Consider the following 18,465-nt stretch of genomic DNA (forward strand, 5'->3'; position numbering starts at 1 on the left):
CCCCCAAACCTACAGAATCAGAATCTGTATTTTAACAAGTTGCCCAGATGCTTCGTTATCATATTAAGAGTTTGACAAGCACTGTTACAGCAGAGAGTTTATGTTGAGCTAGTTAGTAATAATATAAATGGCAAGGGCTCTAAGATGAACTAGATAAAAGAAGGAATCAACGAAGCTAACTAGAATTTAAAGCAGGAACTCTTAACTTGGTATATAGAAATCTGTCCTAACTACAACTGAGCATTTCCTTTGATTATGAATGTGAACAACAAAACACAGTAGTATTAGCTCCTGTAACTGTCCTAGTTTGTGAATAAGGTATTTTCATGTCACACTATAGTTGTCACAGATTTCTCAAAATATGTTTACAATCATCTCTACTTTGAGATCATGACAATTATTTGACCTGATGGGAGATCTCATAATTTAATATATAAATAAGGAAGTATATCTACTATTATCATTAATATCATTAACATCGTTAATGTTTTGATATTGCATTTTCTAACTTTATTTTAGTAATTACTGTATTTTAGTAATTTGTATCTCATGTAATCTTATGGGTTTTATTTTTTTTCAATATGTAAAAAAGGGGTCTATTAGGCTTTACCAGAATGGTTAAGAGTTCCATGGCACAAAAATGATTAAGAACCCCTAACTTAAAGACATTCAGGCATGAGGTAATTTGGGTCCAATTTTAGGAGATGTCAGTGGGAAATGAAAAGTAGACAGGAAGATTTAAAGTAATTTCTCAAAGGAAAACCAACAAAACTAGCACATAAGCATAGAACAATTAGGGTGACAGAGACAGAAGCTTCAAAATGAGCTCATGGTAGCAAAACTCTGGAATGAGAAGGTGAGGTATATATATGCATGCACTTGTGTGCATGTGGGGTGGAGGGGAGGTAGCAAGTAAAAAAGAGGATGACTTCAGTTCTTGCTCGACAAAAAACAGGGATAAGTGGACATAACTGTGGAGATGATCCAGACTGGTAAAATGGAGGGTAGGGGAGCCTAGGTGGTACAAGGCGGACAAAAGGTGGCAAAATGTCAAAGAGGCCGGTTGTGAGCAACATATGGTCTCAGAACGGATGACTTCTTTAGGGAGTTACACCATTGAGAAGAGAATCAAGTTTGGAAAACAGAAAATGCAGTAGTCCCTTGGAAGGAAAAGGCTGGGCTGCAGCCAGGGAAATAGAGGATACAGATAACTTAGAAAGGAGGGCTGACTGGATACTATTTTTTGGCAGTTATTATATAAAATTCTTGAAAGAGGGAAAAGAAAAGCCGTTGATAGCCAGGTTATAATGGTTTCAGGAAGGTTGACGAGCAGTTTCATGAAGCAAAATTCACCTCAGAGGGCACCAGAGTGTGATGGTTAAGAATACTGGTTCTAGGGACTTCCCTGGCAGTCCAGTGTTAAGACTCTGCACTTCCACTGCAGGGGGAGCGGGTTCGATCCCTGGTTGGGGAACTAAGATCCCACATGCTGCGTGGCATGGCCAAAAAATTACAAAAAAAAATACTGGTTCTAGAGCCTGACCACCTGGGTTCAAATCCCCATTTGGTCCCTTACTTTGTTATATGTTCTTTGACAAGTTTCTTAACCTTTCTGTGATTGTTTGCTCATTTGTAAATGGGGGAATAAAGGCTGGTAATAAACACCTCACAGGTATTGTAAGGGTTGAATGAATTGATATATGTAAAGGACTGAGAACAGACCTGGCACAAAATGAGCACACACTGAGTGTTGTCCAGAAATTCTAATGATATTGCTGCTACTACTACAACCAGTGAAAGCTGGATGGTGGTAATCTCAAAGACATTATTTTGGGGAGAAGCATGAAATGACTTGGATGTTTTGGGGGTTTATATAATATTTAATTCAATCATGTGATTATAACACTAAGTACAAATGGCATAAAGAGATCCAGAAACAGATGGCACTGACTCTTCTTGCTAAACTCATGACTCTATTGGAGAAGCAGAAGTCCAGAGGCATTCTAAAGAGTAGGTTACCAACACTCAGGATACCAGAGATTATTGTTGAGATATTTTATACAGCTGATGGGAGAGGGGCAGTTATTCTGAAAATTAAATAGAAGTGGTTAAGACAGTCCAAACTCAGGCGTCTCCTTCACTACCCAACTGTCCCTGTTCACTTCCTGGAATTCACTGCTTCCTCGTCTGTGACTCAGGAAATTAAGCGACTCAGGGATAACTGAAGGGATTAAGGAAAGGATAGGAAGTGAGACTCTGAGTATGGCAGGCAGGTCTGGGGCATTTTACCCAAAAACTGTTAGAATAGAGAATAGGAAGGAATCGGCAAGAACAAGAGAATCACAGAAGCTTACTTGTAAGAATGCCTGAATGTGAAAGAGAAAGTGTACTGATAACCTCAAGAGAGAGGCCAAGGATTCTGGAGAAAAGGAGATGGAGCAAGCACACAGGGAGGTGGGATGCATGGAGGCTGAAGGGTTACCAAGAAGGCTGAAGCTCTCAGAGAAATGTCTCCAGTGGCTTTCAAAGCTCTGAGGCTTTTAAAAGCTGGACCCTGAACAAAATCCCAAAGGTGCCAGCCTCCCTTAGTATGTCTTTTGCTGGATTTATCATACTTACCCCGACAGTGGCAGCCTGAGCATGATGCCTCACAAATCCATGGTGCTTCTTCCTGCTCCAGCCTGAGGATCACATATGGTTTGGTGCCTTCATAACCTGTTCCAGGGAAATGATCCAGGCCTTGGACTGAGCTCCTTGGTCTTCTCAGGCAGCATTAAAGGCTACACAACAGACACTGTACTTGGGAGGAGACTGTACACACACTTTGTCCAGAACTCAAAAGGAAGCAGTAATCCAGGACCACTGAAACTCAAGCCAAGCTCACTGAAGCACACAGTATAAGGGTTAGGAATACACACTGTGCAGCCAGACTGCTGGGGTTCAAATCCCGCTCTGGCTGTGCTATGTACTGCATGGGTGACACTGGGCAAGTTACTTCACCTTCTCTGCCTCAGTTCCCAAATGTGTAAAATAGTGGTACTAACAGTACCTACCATATAAGGCTCTTATGAGGATTACATGAGCTAATATTTTAAAAGTGGCTACAACAGTGTCTGAGACATAGAAAGTATTTGGTACTTCAGAGGTTCTAGGTACTTCAGTTACTTTTAGCAACTGAAAAAGGAAAGGTGGTCATTCAAGCATAATCTAGATTGTGTGGCAGAGCTGTTCTTACCCACTGAGACGAGGTTGCTGTAGGTCTCCAGCATCACATCCCGGTATAGGGCCCTCTGAGCAGGATTCAGCCTATGCCACTCCTCTTGAGTGAAGCCCACGACCACATCCTTGAATGACACAGGTCTCTGCTGAAGATGAAATGACACTGAGTCATGTGGGGAAAGTGTAGGCAGAGGTGGATGGTTCTGACTTTTTATAATGTTCATAGGTCAGAGCTTATTATGATCATTTATCTAGGACACCTTTTATATTCCTGGCTTTGGACTATATATGATGGGATTGGAAGCCACTGTCATTTATATTTGGGTCAACACATATTGACTGAAGACTGTGCCTGACCCAGTCCTGGTTGCTGGGGACACAGTCATGGGTGGCACCTGACCTCAAGGAGCTCACAGCCTGGCAGGGAGAGCAATATGTAAGGCCCTCAGGGTGAAAGGGTAAGAGCTGTGACAGCAGGACATCTGGGCTATGGCATGCAGAGAAGTGAATGGTCCACTAAAATTATCAGGGTCTAGTTAGGCTTCAGAGCTAAGGGATATGTGCAGCTGAATCTTCTCTGCAGAGATGGAAAAACTGTCTTCCTTGCAGAGGGAGCAGCATGAACAAAGGCACGGGGGCCAAACAGTGACTTTAAGGATGGCAAGTCACTCAGTTTCAGGAGAGAGTACAGAGGCCTGTGAGTGATGAAATGATGGACTTTAAGACAATGAGAAATCTATCAAGGGAGTGGGGTGTGTAGAAAGCACACTCTAGAAGGCATGTGGTGAGCTTCTTACATTCCGTGTCAAGCTGTACAATGGTAACTCTAAGCAGACTGTGAAAAGTTAAGGAGGGACATTGTTCCCTAGAGTAATCACTAAACTCAGTGCAAAGAGGTGTATTGAAGTAAATAAAATTCTAAAAACTATTCAGTTAATCCGCACAAAAACACACACACAAGAGAAAAGAAACAAAGCAAAAGCAGATGGGACAAATAGAAAACTAAATGCTAAAAAGATATAGAGCCAATCCTACCAATAATTACATTAAACTATATTAAATTATAAGGTTATTTAAGACATGATTAAACACTCCAAAAAGGCAGAGATTGTTAGACTGGATAAAAAAGTAATACTGCCAGGCTTCCCTGGTGGCGCAGTGGTTGAGAGTCCGCCTGCCGGTGCAGGGGACACGGGTTCGTGCTCCGGTCCGGGAAGATCCCACATGCTGCGGAGCGGCTGGGCCCGTGAGCCGTGGCCGCTGAGCCTGCGCGTCCGGAGCCTGTGCTCCGCAACGGGAGAGGCTACGGCAGTGAGAGGCCCACGTACTGCAAAACAAAAAAAGTAATACTGCCTACAAGAGATACAGAACTCACAGATAGTTTGAAAGTGAATGGATGGAAAGAGAAATGTGGTGGGTGACCTGGAGCGAGAAGAAAGGAAAGACTCTGTACTAACCTAGGTGGAAGATGATGCTCACAAGTAAGACGGAAACAGTGAGATAGAGAAGGACCAATGTAAAGAAGAGCAGAACCTGTACCTTAACTGGTTGTGGGGTGTGAAGAAGGTGTAAGGGTAAAACCCTTACCTTTGTGGTATCTCAAAGGCAACTGGGTGACACTGGTCACCAATCTCAACTGCAGCTGAGAAAAACTGCAAAAGCAAAGAGGACGTGGTGTGTTGGGGACACAAAGGGGGAGACACTCGGCAGGCAGCAGGATGGACATGAGTCATGTCAGGAACAAGAACAGGAACGGAGCTAAAGCTGTGTGAGCCATCAGCACAGAAGTGGTAGCTAAAGTTGTCACACAGTGTGGTCTCTCTCAGCAAGGAGACAGGATGAGCAGATACCCAGGCCAGAGCCCCAAGGGACACTAAAACACAAGAGGCCAATGGCAGAAGAGTCCAGCTGGAGACCCAGAGGAGGAAGTTTGGAAAGGAGACTCCAAAGCCTGGCAAGCCTCAGATTACACTGTCCGGGCAGTCAGTCCTCTGGTTTAGGGCACAGAGAACAAATTCTCCAAAGAGCCCAGTGCCCCGGAACCAGATAGCTGCTGAAAGACCCACAGGTACTAACCTAAGAAGGCATCTGTGATATTGTGATATATTAAGAAATATAGGGCTTCCCTGGTGGCGCAGTAGTTAAGAATCCGCCTGCCAACAATGCAGGGGACACAGGTTTGAGCCCTGGTCCGGGAAGATCCCACATGTCGCGGAGCAGCTAAGCCTATGCACCACAACTACTGCGCCTGTGCTCTAGAGCCCATGAGCCACAACTACTGAGCCTACGTGGCGCAACTACTGAAGCCCCCGTGCTCTGCAAGAGAAGCCACCACAATGAGAAGCCTGTGCACCGCAACGAAGAGTAGCCCCCGCTGGCCGCAACTAGAGAAAAGCCCGTGCGCAGCAATGAAGACCCAACTCAGCCAAAAATAATAAATAAATAAATAAATAAAGATATATATATATATATATATATATATATATATATATTTGATCTTCTTGCCTGATTCCTGGTGCAGAGCTTCTTAAACCTTTGTAACTTCCAGAGCGACAGAAGTAATAACAGGAGTGTCTTTTATTAGTAGTAATAAGCCCGTGTCAATCATCTCAGGGTTTATACTAATGATATAACTCTTTGAGGATGGGGGCTGGTTGCCAGAGGAACCACCCTGGTATTAGATGGTTGGAACGTGTAGCCATACACTGCCCAATCTCTGGGGAGGGGAGAGGGATTTGAGATTGAGCTAATCACCAAAGGCCAATAATTTAATCAATTATGCCTAAATAATGGAATCTCCATTAAAAACCCTGGAGAGCTTCCAGGTTTGTGAACACAGCCAGGAGGGTGTGCACCCCAAACTCCATGGGGACAGAAGCTCCTGTGTTCAGGACCCTTCTGTACCTTACCCTACGTACCTCTTTATCTGGTTGTTCATTTGTATCCTCTATAATATCCTTTATAATAAACCTGTAATAGTAAGTAAAGTGTTTCCATGAGTTCTGTGAGTTATAGCAAATTATCAAAACTGAAGAGGGGGTCATGGGAACCCCCAATTTATAGCTGGCTACTCAGAAGTTCAGGTGACCACCTGGGATATCAAATAGGCATCTGAAGTGGGAGGCAGTCTTGTAAGACTGACCCCCTAACTTGTAGGGTCTGCATAGAATTGGAGAATTGTTTGGTGTGGGGAAAAAAACTTCTTCTACTCCTGTGAGTAAACAGTTTTTTCTTTAGTACCTAAGATATTATCTTCAAGTGACTGTATAGTAGAGAATTTAACCTTGCCCAAGGAGAGGTCTGACCTTTGCCCTCAGTTCCTAGAAGTTAATCTCTGAGCCCCTGTAACATCCTCCTAGGTAAGAGTGTCTCTGTTTACCTGGGGGCCTTGGGCCACGCCAGATAGTCTAACAACATGATTTTGAGGGGAAGCTTTGGCTCACAGACATCAATCAGCTCAACCTCCAGAGGGGCTGGAAACTGAAGTCAGCAGTCAGTCATGTCTAGTTTACCAACCCCCAAAGAAAACTCTGGACACCAAGGCTTAGGTGAGCTTCCCTGGTTGGCAATACTCTGTATTGTCACACATGGTTGCTGGAGAATTTTGCACTGTCCACACTCACTGGGAGAGGACACATGGAAGTCCTGTGTGTGGAATTCTCCTGGACTCTGCCCCAAGTGTCTCTTTTCTCGGCTGATTCTAATCCATATACGTCTGCTGTAATGAACCCTAACTGTGAATATAATATTCTGTGAGTCTTCCTAGCGAATTATCAAACCCGAGGGTCTTGGGAACCTCTAAACTCACAGTTGCTGTCAGAAGTGAGGGTGGTTTTGTGGACTGCTGTCCACTGCTTTACAGTCACTGACAGACGCAAGAGGCAATGGAGCAGATCAGTTAAAAGTATGAACTTTGGGGCAGGACTGCTTGAGTTCAAATACAGGCTCAGCCACTAAATGAGCGACCCTAGGAAAGCTCTTTAACCTCTCTGTGCCTCAGTTTTCTCATCTGTTAAATGGAGATAATAATAGTGTGTGTCTCTTAGTTATTATATTATGAGGTTTAAATGAGTTAACATGTGTAAAGCCTTTATAAACTGTGCCTGGCATATGACAGCACAATATAAAAGCACCTATTTTAAGTAGAAAAAGATTGTAAATCATTATTTAAAAATCTGTTAAGAATGGGAAAACAATTCTAAAGGACAGAGAAAAAGGTGGGGGGGGCACCCAGGACCTGTGCCTGGGTGTCAGTGGGGTGGAGAGCCCTAGTGCACCACACAGTGCCAGTGGCACTGGCCCACTATCTCTGGGAGTGGCCGGAGGGAAAAAGCACTGATAGGGCCCCACAGAGGTGAAAGGGCTGAGAGCAGCCACTCTCCACTCTCAGGAGGCTGTAGGTTTCCTTGAAGAATGCTGGGTCCTAAGGTGGTGAGACAGGAAGGGGGCAGGGCACAACCTTTAAAAGAATGACAGCCACTGGGGACACGACATAAACTGGTTAGAACCAACTAGGTCCAAGATGGTGGATGACTGACTTCTACTAGACCTTGAGCCTCAGTATACCTCAGTATATGCTTATTGTAATACAACAGCAAGCTAAATGACACACCCATAGGTGCCATTAACAGTTCCAAGGTGGACCATAAAAGGCCAAAAAGTGGGTGGTGGCCCAATTCCTGGTAATCTCTGCCCCTTCCCTAAAATAGTTGGAATAATCCTCCCACTTACTAGCCTATGAGATTACCCACCCCTATAAAAACTGACAGTCCCCGTACATACCCTGGTGCTTCTCGCCTCCTGAGATGGCCCACACTCTGTCTGTGGAGTGTGTATCTCCCTGAATAAACCTCCTTTCACTTTACTGTGGCTTGCTCTTGAATTCTTTCCTGCGCGAAGCCAAGAACCCACACTTGACAGCCGTCCCAGGGACTCACCTGAGACCTGGGATGTGACCACCCTCTCGTACCCCGCTCTTTTTTCCTGCAACAGTAGCACTTGAGTAGTGGCCCAGGCAGATGGATCTGAAGGCAGGGCCAAAACCAGGGTGGAGGCCATGGAAGCTGGCACGTGAGACCCTAAGACCCATGCAAAGGAGGTACCAACTAGACTCCCTCTCTGATGCCAGAACAACGTACTGTGGTAGTGCGTGAGCAGCAGTCAGCCTTCATCACAGAGCACAGGACCTGGCTCGGCGACAGGTTCTGGGCAATATTTCCCAAAAAGAGCTAACTGGAATGGGATGGGATGGGGTGGAGTGGGATAGGATAGGATGAAACAGAATGGGAGGGAATAGAACAGAGCAAAGCAGAAAAGACGTAATCCTGCACCTAAAAGGCCATGTCTTTTTCACCAAACACAGGGATGAAGAGGAGAGAGATGGAAGAAACACTGAGGCTGTAAAATCAGCAAGACTTGGTGACTGAGTGTGAGAGGTGGAAGGTGGGGAGAAGTCAAGGGAAAATCTCAGGGTCTTGGCTTGCCTGGTGGGATGGTATCATCTCCTGAGATGAGAAACAGGGAAGAGGAGACAGAAATCAAGAGTTCAACTTTGTACACATTAAATCTGAAGTGCTCTGGGGCAGCCAGGTGCAGATGTTGGGCAAAGGGGTCTGAAGCTCTCAGAGGAGGCCTCAGCTTAGGTATAGATGTGGGAGTCACTTGCAGACGCACCAGCATCAACCTAAGAGTGGACGAAACCACCCCCAGAGGCCCCAGAGAAGGTTCAAACCCACAGGAACATCAATGTCTAAGACACTTCTTAAAAAAGAAGTGCCCTGGAAAGCTAGTTTTCTCTTGGAAATAACAATACACTTCTTCCTTATAGCCAATGCAAGTCATGGGCTGTGTTTGCCTTTTTGCTGGGCTACCAGGAAGTCAACAGTTGACTCTCACTGGACTCTCCCCTTGTACATCTGTATTCCAACAAAGAACGTTCCTTGCATCATTGCTTAAAATATCAAATTTGGAAACTACCGAAATGTCCATAATATGGGGGATGGGTTAAGTATTCCATGCATATGATGGAGCATTATGTACATTATTTTTTAAAAAAAGGCATGGTTCTTAGTACTAACATGGTACAATCTCTAGGATATTTTAATTGGGAAAAAAGGGTAGAGTAGTATGTGTAATAAGTATCTGGCCATTGTGTCTATGTGTATAGAGAGGCTGTGGTATTCCACCCAAATCTCCCTGCAGTACCGAGGTTCTTCTCCCAGCTGCTAGGAGATGGCTGGCTGTTGCCGGCGTGAAACCTTTAGAGAATTTCCCTTGGCCAAAGGGAGCGACCCCACCCAAGTTTATGTCCCCTCCCTGGGGCAGCCTACAACCAATGACTACAACCAATGACTGGTTGATTTCAGAATACAAAGGCCTCCTTGCCTCCATTCAGGACAACACTGAGGACCATCCCAGCTCCAAAGCATCTTATAAGATCAGCTGATGTCTCTGTTCAACAACTCCCTCTGCCCACCTTGCTTCCTTCACTGACTTACAGGTGTTCCAAGAGCCTCCCTAGTAAACCTTCTGTGTGCAAATTTCCATCCCCAAGTTTGTTTTCCTGAGAATCCAGCCTATGACAAGGCATATGTGGTTGAAATGCATATATTTTTTTCTAGAACAGTTTCCCCAAGAAGGGAAAGTAGGCTCATTTTTTTGTTTTTTGGCCACACCGTGCGGCATGTGGGATCTTAGTTCCCCGACCAGGGATCGAACCCGCACCCCCTGCATTGGAAGCATGGAGTCTTAACCACTGGACCACCAAGGAAGTCCCGAAAGTTGGCTCGTTAATGTCACACTTACCTGGTACTCGATCATTTTCTGTTGTTCTTGGAAAAAGATCTGCGGCCTGTGAAGACAGAGATGGAGGGTTGGGGAGGAGGATGGAGAAAGAGAACAGAGCTGTGAGGGACCAAGCTTGTTTTAGAACTTGCAAATTCCCTGTAAATCTTGGACAAAAACCCATGCTTTAGATCACTGGGGTAGAAGAAAAAAATGTTGCCATTCAATTCAGAATGTGGATGCACAGAAGAGACTTACCAGGAAACGAAAGTTGCTACCAAGTAAGAACTGAAAGTTATTAAAAAACAAAATCCTTAAAACTTAAATAACTGGCCTCAAGTATATTCTGGAAAAGGGGCTTCTATATCTGTAATGAAAATATTACATAAAAAACTCAAAGCAAAGTAAAATAACTGTGTAACATTAATAAAACTAATAGTTACTTAAAGTATGGTACAAATAATTACTGAAAGGCTAAACCTTGTTATTCACCCAGCAGTTTATTAAGTATTGTCATTAAAAAATATTTTTTTTTTCGGCCGCATTGTGCAGCTTGCCAGACCTTAGTTCTCTGACCAGGGATTGAACCTGGGCCACTGCAGTGAAAGCGCTGAGTCCTAACCACTGGACCCCAGGGAATTCTCTAAAAAATAATTTTTAACAGATGAGAACAAACATCCACCGTATTAGGAAATATGGAACTAAATTTGTACCAAACATTGATTAAGAATGTTCTAAGTTTTTCACTCACAGTAGTGAGAAACCTTATAAATAGGCCTGAATATACTTTGCCAATAATCTACAGCCTGGAATTGAAAATCCACATCCAGAAGCAACAAGAGCTCTCACACATGACTGAGGGGACTGTAATTTGGTTCAACCATTTTGGAAAACCATTTGGCCATATCTACTGAAGCTGAACACAGTTCCATTCCTGGATATATACTAGAGAAATACTAGAGAAATACATGAATATTGTTCAACTAAGACTTGTATTAATGTAAGAATGTTCATAGCAGCTTTGATCATAGTGAGTCAAAACTAGAAACTGCCCAGGAGAATGAGATAAATTGTGATGCATCCATACAATGAAATACTATTCAATAATAAAAAGGAATGAACTGCTGACATCCATGCAACAACATGCATAAATCTCACAGGCATTATGCCAAATGAAAGATGTCAAACATAGGAGGGAATATACTGTATAATTCCATTTCTAGAAAGTTCCAGAATGGGTAAAACGAATAATATGGTGACAGAGTCAGAATGCGGGAAGGGAATGAGTCACTGAGATGGGGCAGAAAGCAGCCTTCTAAGGTAGGTCAGCAAACTTTTCATTTAAAGGACCAGACAGTAAATATTTTAGGCTTTGGGGGTCATATGGAGTTTTCCACAACTACTCAATTCTGCTGTTGTAGCACAAAAGCAGCCATAGACAATAATATGTAAATGAATGAGTGTGGCTGTATTCCAATAAAACTAATTACAAACACAGATGGCAGGCCATATTTGGCTAGTGGGCTAGAGTTTGCCAACCCCAGCTCTAAGGTGATGGAAATGTTGATCTAAGTGGTGGTTAAATGAGTGTGTATATGTATTTTAAAAATTCATCAAGTTGTATATTTATGATTTGTACATTTTGCTCTATGTATTTTATACCTCAGTAAAAGAGAAAAGGAAAAGAAAGGCAAAAAGCAAAAGGCAAGGCTCAGACGGAATAAGTCTTACATCCACCAGAACTGATTCACGCCTTTGAGGGCAGGAAAACCATCCCACCATTGTGGGGCTACAAGAGTTTGTCTCCTGATTGGCATTCTTGAGTTGTGGCCCTGATGGCTGACAACTCCAACTTTGTCAACCCCACAGCTGATTCCCCCCAGATCCAGGCTTTGCCCACTGAGAAACAGTCTAGGAGGACAACCTTTAAAACAGAGCAACTAGTATCTCTCCTTTGCAAAAAGAAGAGACTAATTTTTCTACAGGACAGAGAAGAGCTTTTCCTGAGTATAGTGACATTCACACCATTTGACTATCCTGATGTTCTCTCCTGTAAAAGCACGTCTAGCAAATTACCGTCCTGAGGTTTCTTTACATAATCATGAATAATCCCTCCGACACTAATCAGTGACTTCCCTATTCTTACAGTTGGTCAATTCTGAGATAAAGAAAATTAACCAGAGGAGACTGAGAAGAACTGGCCACGGCTGGAAGAACAGACTTTACTTAATTTTATACTTTTATGTGTCAAGTAAGCCTGAGAATTTAAAAATGATTTATTCCAAATGTCACATAAGTATAAAAGGACTTCAGTGTCCCTAAATATTAAGCTTGCCCACGTGGTGAGCTTAGCACTGAAGGTGAAATTCCTATAATATTATCATCCTCGAACTGAGATAATACTCGTCCTAATTGGACAAGTGGAGGTAAACTTTCTTGGTAAAATAGACTAGGCATGCCAAATGTTAATAATACAGAGGGTTCATTGGGTCAAACTACCTCAGGATGAAGACTGAGGCCTCAAGGTCACCTAAGGTCCAGACCTACTAAATTATTCAAAAGCTAGGAAGAATTTTATACAATATCTTAATAATGTTGGTAAAAATTGTTGTTTGCATTACTTATATATTCCAATAGTGTTGATGAGGAATTGTTCAAGTTGTTACTAAGAAAAAATAAAGATTCTCTGAGAGGAGGAAATTCTAGAAGCCCTTCTGAACCTCTGAAAGAATGTGAATAAAATTATGAGTTTCTCCTTTTAAGGAAAGTGAACAGCTTCCAATGAGTTTAGTGATTGGCAGAAGACACTAGTTTTAAGGGAAAAAATTGTTTCCAAATGAATACATTTTCCTTGCTTTGTTTTACAGAAGTTCTTTCTCATGAACTACTGACATATCATCTTTTGAAAAAGAGAATAATTCTAAAGTGCAGGAAATATTCTCTGTCATGATCTGGGTGGTGGGTACATGAGGGTACATATATGGAAAAATTCCTAACACTACAGTGCTAAGTGAGTTAATGTTTTACTTTTCTCTTAATGGACAATAAATATCCATTAAATGCACTGAAATACTGTACAGGTCATAAAGCATAAGTCATAAAGCATGGTTAGTGTGAAAGTGTCATTTAACTATCGTATCAGCAGTGGAAGAGACTGAGCAATGAGCTTACTGTGTCTTAAAAAATGTTTTTTCTTTACTGAGGTATAATTTACACATAATAAATGAACCCATTCTAACTGTACAGTTCGATAAGTTTTGACAAATTATTCACTCATGTAATCACCACACAATCAGGATATGGAACATTGCCATCACCCAGAAAGCTCCCTTATGTGTCTTTTGTTAAGGAACACCCTGTTCACAAGATATAACAAATTTGTCTCAATGGTATTAAGATGAACTATTTAGATTCCTGTCTCTCCTACAGAAGAAATAAAAAGTGATTTTCTTGAATGTTAAATACAGATACTTCTTTGCTTAAATAATATATTAATCAAGTTATACCTGTAAGTCAAAAAAGCAGTTAAAAAACAAGGTATGATCAACTTGTTTCAATTTCATTTATATGAAGTTCAGAAACAGGCAACCCTGACCTAAGTGATGGCTTTGGGCAGGTGCTGCTTGGGAGAAGTGGGGAAGCCTTTGAGGAGCTGGAAATATCCTCTATCATGATCTGGGCTGTGAGTACATGAGGGTGCATATATGGAAAAATTCATAAAGCTACACGTTATTCTCTATGTAAGTTACATCTCAAGTTTTAAAAAACAAAAAAACCCCACAATCCCGTTATTTAAGAAATATATATGTAGAAAAACTTTTGGTATGAAATACAATAAAATATTATTAGTGGCTCGATTTGGGTGGCAGATGTTTCTTACTCTAATCTGTAACTGTAACACATATGCATTTCATTGTTTACATATTTCATTCATTTTCCCACTGCCTTTTTTCATTATGAGGGAAGTCACAGGAGGGTTCGAAAAGGGGACGGGGTTCTCTGAGAGAACTGAACTCTCCATTAGGAATTGAGCTGTCAGGAAAGGCTTGGGGCAGTTAATCCAGCTTTGGGCCACTACACTCCCTCCCTCACCTGCCTGGACTTGGCTACTCAGCCTCAGCCTGGTCTCCATGGCTATGCAGCTAAGAGTCCAGACAGGGCCAGAAAAAAATAAGGGAGTGGGCTGGCCACATGCCACACTACAAGATGGCAGAATGCACTGGGCTGGACAAATGTCCCCTTCCCCTGAGAGAACATACCTATCACATGAGAGAACATGGCCTTCCCTGCCTCCCCTTTCACTTCTGCCTGTCTCTCTGAATCTTGGGGCCAACCCTTCTCCCACCATGTAGCCATGGAGGGTCCCTGGAAGGAGAGACAACAGTTTGAGTCTTGCTAAACTTCTGGCTCAGGGATGATGATATTTCCTGTTACGTAGGAATCTTTGCTCTGGCAAGAGGTCTGGATCCTAGGTGACTCCTTCAGAAGGGGATTTTTGTCCCAAATTCCCATCTCCTGGACCAGAGAGTCTTTTACCTGGTCTGCTAGGCTCTCACGGCTCTATTTCTCAACAGTAAACTCATCCTCTGGGACTTCCCTGGGGTTCCAGTGGTTAAGACTCCATACTTCCAATGCAGGGGGCGAGGGTTCAATCCCTGGCCAGGGAACTAAGATCCTGCATGTCTGTGGTGTGGCAAATAATAAATAAACATTTTTAAAACACAGGAACTCACCCTCAGCTGCAGCTGCTGACAGGGCTTCCTGTAGACGTGTCCAAGGTCCTGTGGGCCCCACGGAGAGCCCTGCTGTCCAGCGAGGTGGTGGGACCCAAAGGTGTACAGGGCACTCAGGAAGCCTGAAGATAAGCAGAGCCCATGGTGAGAGTCATCAAACAGACCCTCCCCAAATACTCTCTGAGGCCTAAGAGGAAGAAGCCTGCAGAAGACTGGGCAGTAGACATATCTGAATGATGGCTGTGCTCCGGGTTTGGGGCAGGGGAAACTTTTGGAAAGACCTTGAGCCTGACAGTTACTCAGACAGAAGTCTGAAGCCAGTGATTCCTTTAACTGACTGAAGGGATCTAGTCTAGACAATTCACTTCACTGGGCCTCATTTTCCTCATCTGTGAAAACAGGAATGATAAATGATAATTTTAAAAAGCCCATCCTTAGGGGCTTTCCAAAAGTTACCTCCTTTAACAAAACCCATGGGAGTTCCCTGGTGGCCTAGTGGTTAGGATTCCGGGCTTTCACAGCTGAGGGCCCGGATTCAATCCCCGGTCAGGGAACTGAGAAAAAAAACAAAACCAAACCCAGGAGTTTCTAGATTTTTTGATGATGGCCATTCTGATCAGTGTGAGATGATATCTCATTGTAATTTTGACTTGCATTTCTCTAATGATTAATGAAGTTGAGCATTCTTTCATGTGTTTGTTGGCAATCTGTATATCTTCTTTGGAGAAATGTCTATTTAGGTCTTCTGCCCATTTTTGGATTGGGTTGTTTGTTTTTTTGTTATTGAGCTGCATGAGCTGCTTGTAAATCTTGGAGATTAATCCTTTGTCAGTTGCTTCATTTGCAAATATTTTCTCCCATTCTGAGGGCTGTCTTTTGGTCTTGTTTATGGTTTCCTTTGCTGTGCAGAAGCTGTTACGTTTCATTAGGTCCCATTTGTTTATTTTTGTTTTAATTTCCATTTCTCTAGGAGGTGGGTCAAAAAGGACCTTGCTGGGCTTCCCTGGTGGTGCAGTGGTTGAGAGTCCGCCTGCCGATGCAGGGGACATGGGTTCGTGCCCCAGTCAGGGAGGATCCCCACATGCCGTGGAGCGGCTGGGCCCGTGAGCCATGGCCGCTGAGCCTGCGCGTCCGGAGCCTGTGTTCCGCAACGGGAGAGGCTGCAACAGTGAGAGGCCCGCGTACCGCAAAAAAAAAAAAAAAGGAACTTGCTGTGATTTATGTCATAGAGTGTTCTGCCTATGTTTTCCTCTAAGAGTTTGACAGTGTCTGGCTTAACATTTAGGTCTTCAATCCATTTTGAGTTTATTTTTGTGTATGGTGTTAGGGAATGTTCTAATTTCATACTTTTACATGTACCTGTCCAGTTTTCCCAGCACCACTTATTGAAGAGGCTGTCTTTTCTCCACTGTATATTCTTGCCTCCTTTATAAAAAAATCTAGAAACAATAAATGCTGGAGAGGGTGTGAAGAAAAGGGAACGCTCTTGCGCTGTTGGTGGGAATGTAAATTGATACAGCTACTATGGAGAACAGTATGGAGGTTCCTTAAAAAACTAAAAATAGAACTACCATACGACCCAGCAATCCCACTACTGGGCACATACCCTGAGAAAGCCATAATTCAAAAAGAGTCATGTACCATAATGTTCACTGCAGCTCTATTTACAATAGCCAGGACATGGAAGCAACCTAAGTGTCCATCATCAGATGAATGGATAAAGAAGATGTGGCATATATATACAATGGAATATTACTCAGCCATAAAAAGAAATGAAATTGAGTTATTTGTAGTGAGGTGGATGGACCCAGAGTCTGTCATACAGAGTGAAGTAAGTCAGAAACAGAAAGACAAATACCGTACGCTAACACATATATATGGAATCTAAGAAAAAAAAATGTCATGAAGAACCTGGGGGTAAGACGGGAATAAAGACACAGACCTACTAGAGAATGGACTAGAGGATATGGGGAGGGGGAGGGGCAAGCTGTGACAAAGTGAGAGAGTGGCACGGACATATATACACTACCAAAAGTAAAATAGATAGCTAGTGGGAAGCAGCCGCATAGCACAGGGAGATCAGCTTGGTGCTTTGTGACCACCTAGAGGGATGGGATAGGGAGGGTGGTAGGGAGGGAGATGCAAGAGGGAAGAGATATGGGAACATATGTATAACTGATTCACTTTGTTATAAAGCAGAAATTAACACACCATTGTAAAGCAATTACACTCCAATAAAGATGTTAAAAAAAAAAAAGATTTGGTACATGTATACAATGGAATATTACTCAGCCATAAAAAGGAATGAAATTGGGCCATTTGTGGTACATATGTACAGTGGAATATTAGTCAGCCATAAAAAGGAACGAAATTGGGTCATCTGTAGAGACGTGGATGGATCTAGAGACTGTTATACAGAGTGAAGTAAGTCAGAAAGAGAAAAACAAATATCGTATATTAACGCATATATGTGGAGCCTAGAAAAATGGTACAGATGAACTGGTTTTCAGGGCAGAAATAGAGACACAGATATAGAGAACAAATGTATGGACACCAAGGGGGGAAAGTGGCGGGGGTGGGGGCGTGGTGGTGGTGGGATGAATTGGCAGATTGGGATTGACATGTATACACTAATATGTATAAAATAGATAACTAATAAGAACCTGCTGTATAAAAAATAAAATAAAATTTTAAAAAAAACATTGAACTTTCCTTAAATCTTTAGAATGAATTTCCTCTCAGTCAGAATGCATTATCATTTGAATATACTGTTAATTTTTTTAAAAAGATTTTGCATATATATTCACAAAGTTGGTCTATAGTATTCTTATGCAATACCACCTCTTCTAGTCTTACAATCAGTGCAATAAAATCCATATTTTCTGTCAAGGAAAAATTCAAACATAAAAATTTTTCTCTGACCTTTGGCTTCATCTCTCTGCTGTTGTGCATTGTGTATCTGCGTTACGCATCAACCAAACCTCCGCCATGGGCAGAAACACCTGCTCAACCATAAAGAGCAACATTCTCCTAGCATCAACCAGACAACTCCTTAAAAGATAACATTCCTTCTTGATCTTGTAAGGGGCCACGATGATGCTTAGATCTAGATTGTGTAAACTGTCAATAATATATCATTTGCTGTACGCCCTCTGTCTCAAAACATTTATATAACTGTGCCTTGACTTCTAACAGGCAGAACAGTTCTCAGAGCTTTCTGAGATGCTCCTCCCAGGTTATAGTCCTCAAATTTGGCTTGAATAAATTTTTCCATTTCTTTCTTAGATCAACTGATTAATTTTTTGTTGACAGCAACAATGATGACTTTATAAAAACATGTGGTAGCATTCTCCTCCTTTATAAATTCCCTTGGAGAATTTAACTACTTGAAGAATTGTAAGTTACTTGGAAGCTACTTCAAATCTCAAACGCCAACTGAACTATCTAAGCCTTGTCTTTCTTTCTTGAGAAGAGAAATAGGGAATGGCAGGAGGTGGTGTACAGGTACCTTTCTGAGTATTTCAAATTTGCACAGCTTTTAGTTCTCCTTCTCTTTGTATGGAATTTTCGTATATCCATATATTCCTAGAAAATCATTCTTTGCATGCCAGCCTTGAAAATATATTAATGTAAAGTTTTACAAAAATATTTCTTAATGATATGGTTGTTCTCCTTTTTTGCACTATTTGTATATCTGTTAATTTCCTCTTGACTTGATAAGGTTTGCTAG

The 18,465-nt window shown here is 42.4% G+C and overlaps 1 protein-coding gene across 3 annotated transcripts in view; it reads right to left on the reverse strand.

Annotated features, from left to right (window-relative positions):
- ZNF568 (zinc finger protein 568) overlaps nt 1–18,465 on the reverse strand; it is a 167,151-nt gene that overhangs the window by 141,848 nt on the left and 6,838 nt on the right. For all 3 annotated transcript variants that reach the window (XM_029212269.1, XM_029212260.1, XM_029212280.1), the window contains 4 exons: nt 14,736–14,857; nt 10,024–10,069; nt 3,236–3,365; nt 2,620–2,715 (listed from right to left, as the gene is read on the reverse strand). In XM_029212269.1, coding sequence (XP_029068102.1) covers nt 2,620–2,715; nt 3,236–3,365; nt 10,024–10,038 — 241 coding nt within the window. In that variant the 5' untranslated portion in view covers nt 10,039–10,069; nt 14,736–14,857. The remainder of the gene's footprint in view (nt 1–2,619; nt 2,716–3,235; nt 3,366–10,023; nt 10,070–14,735; nt 14,858–18,465) is intronic.

The sequence above is a fragment of the Monodon monoceros genome, unplaced genomic scaffold (genome assembly GCF_005190385.1).
Source record: "Monodon monoceros isolate NGI ecotype Baffin Bay Population unplaced genomic scaffold, NGI_Narwhal_1 Super_Scaffold_10, whole genome shotgun sequence".
Lineage (NCBI taxonomy): Eukaryota > Metazoa > Chordata > Mammalia > Artiodactyla > Monodontidae > Monodon > Monodon monoceros.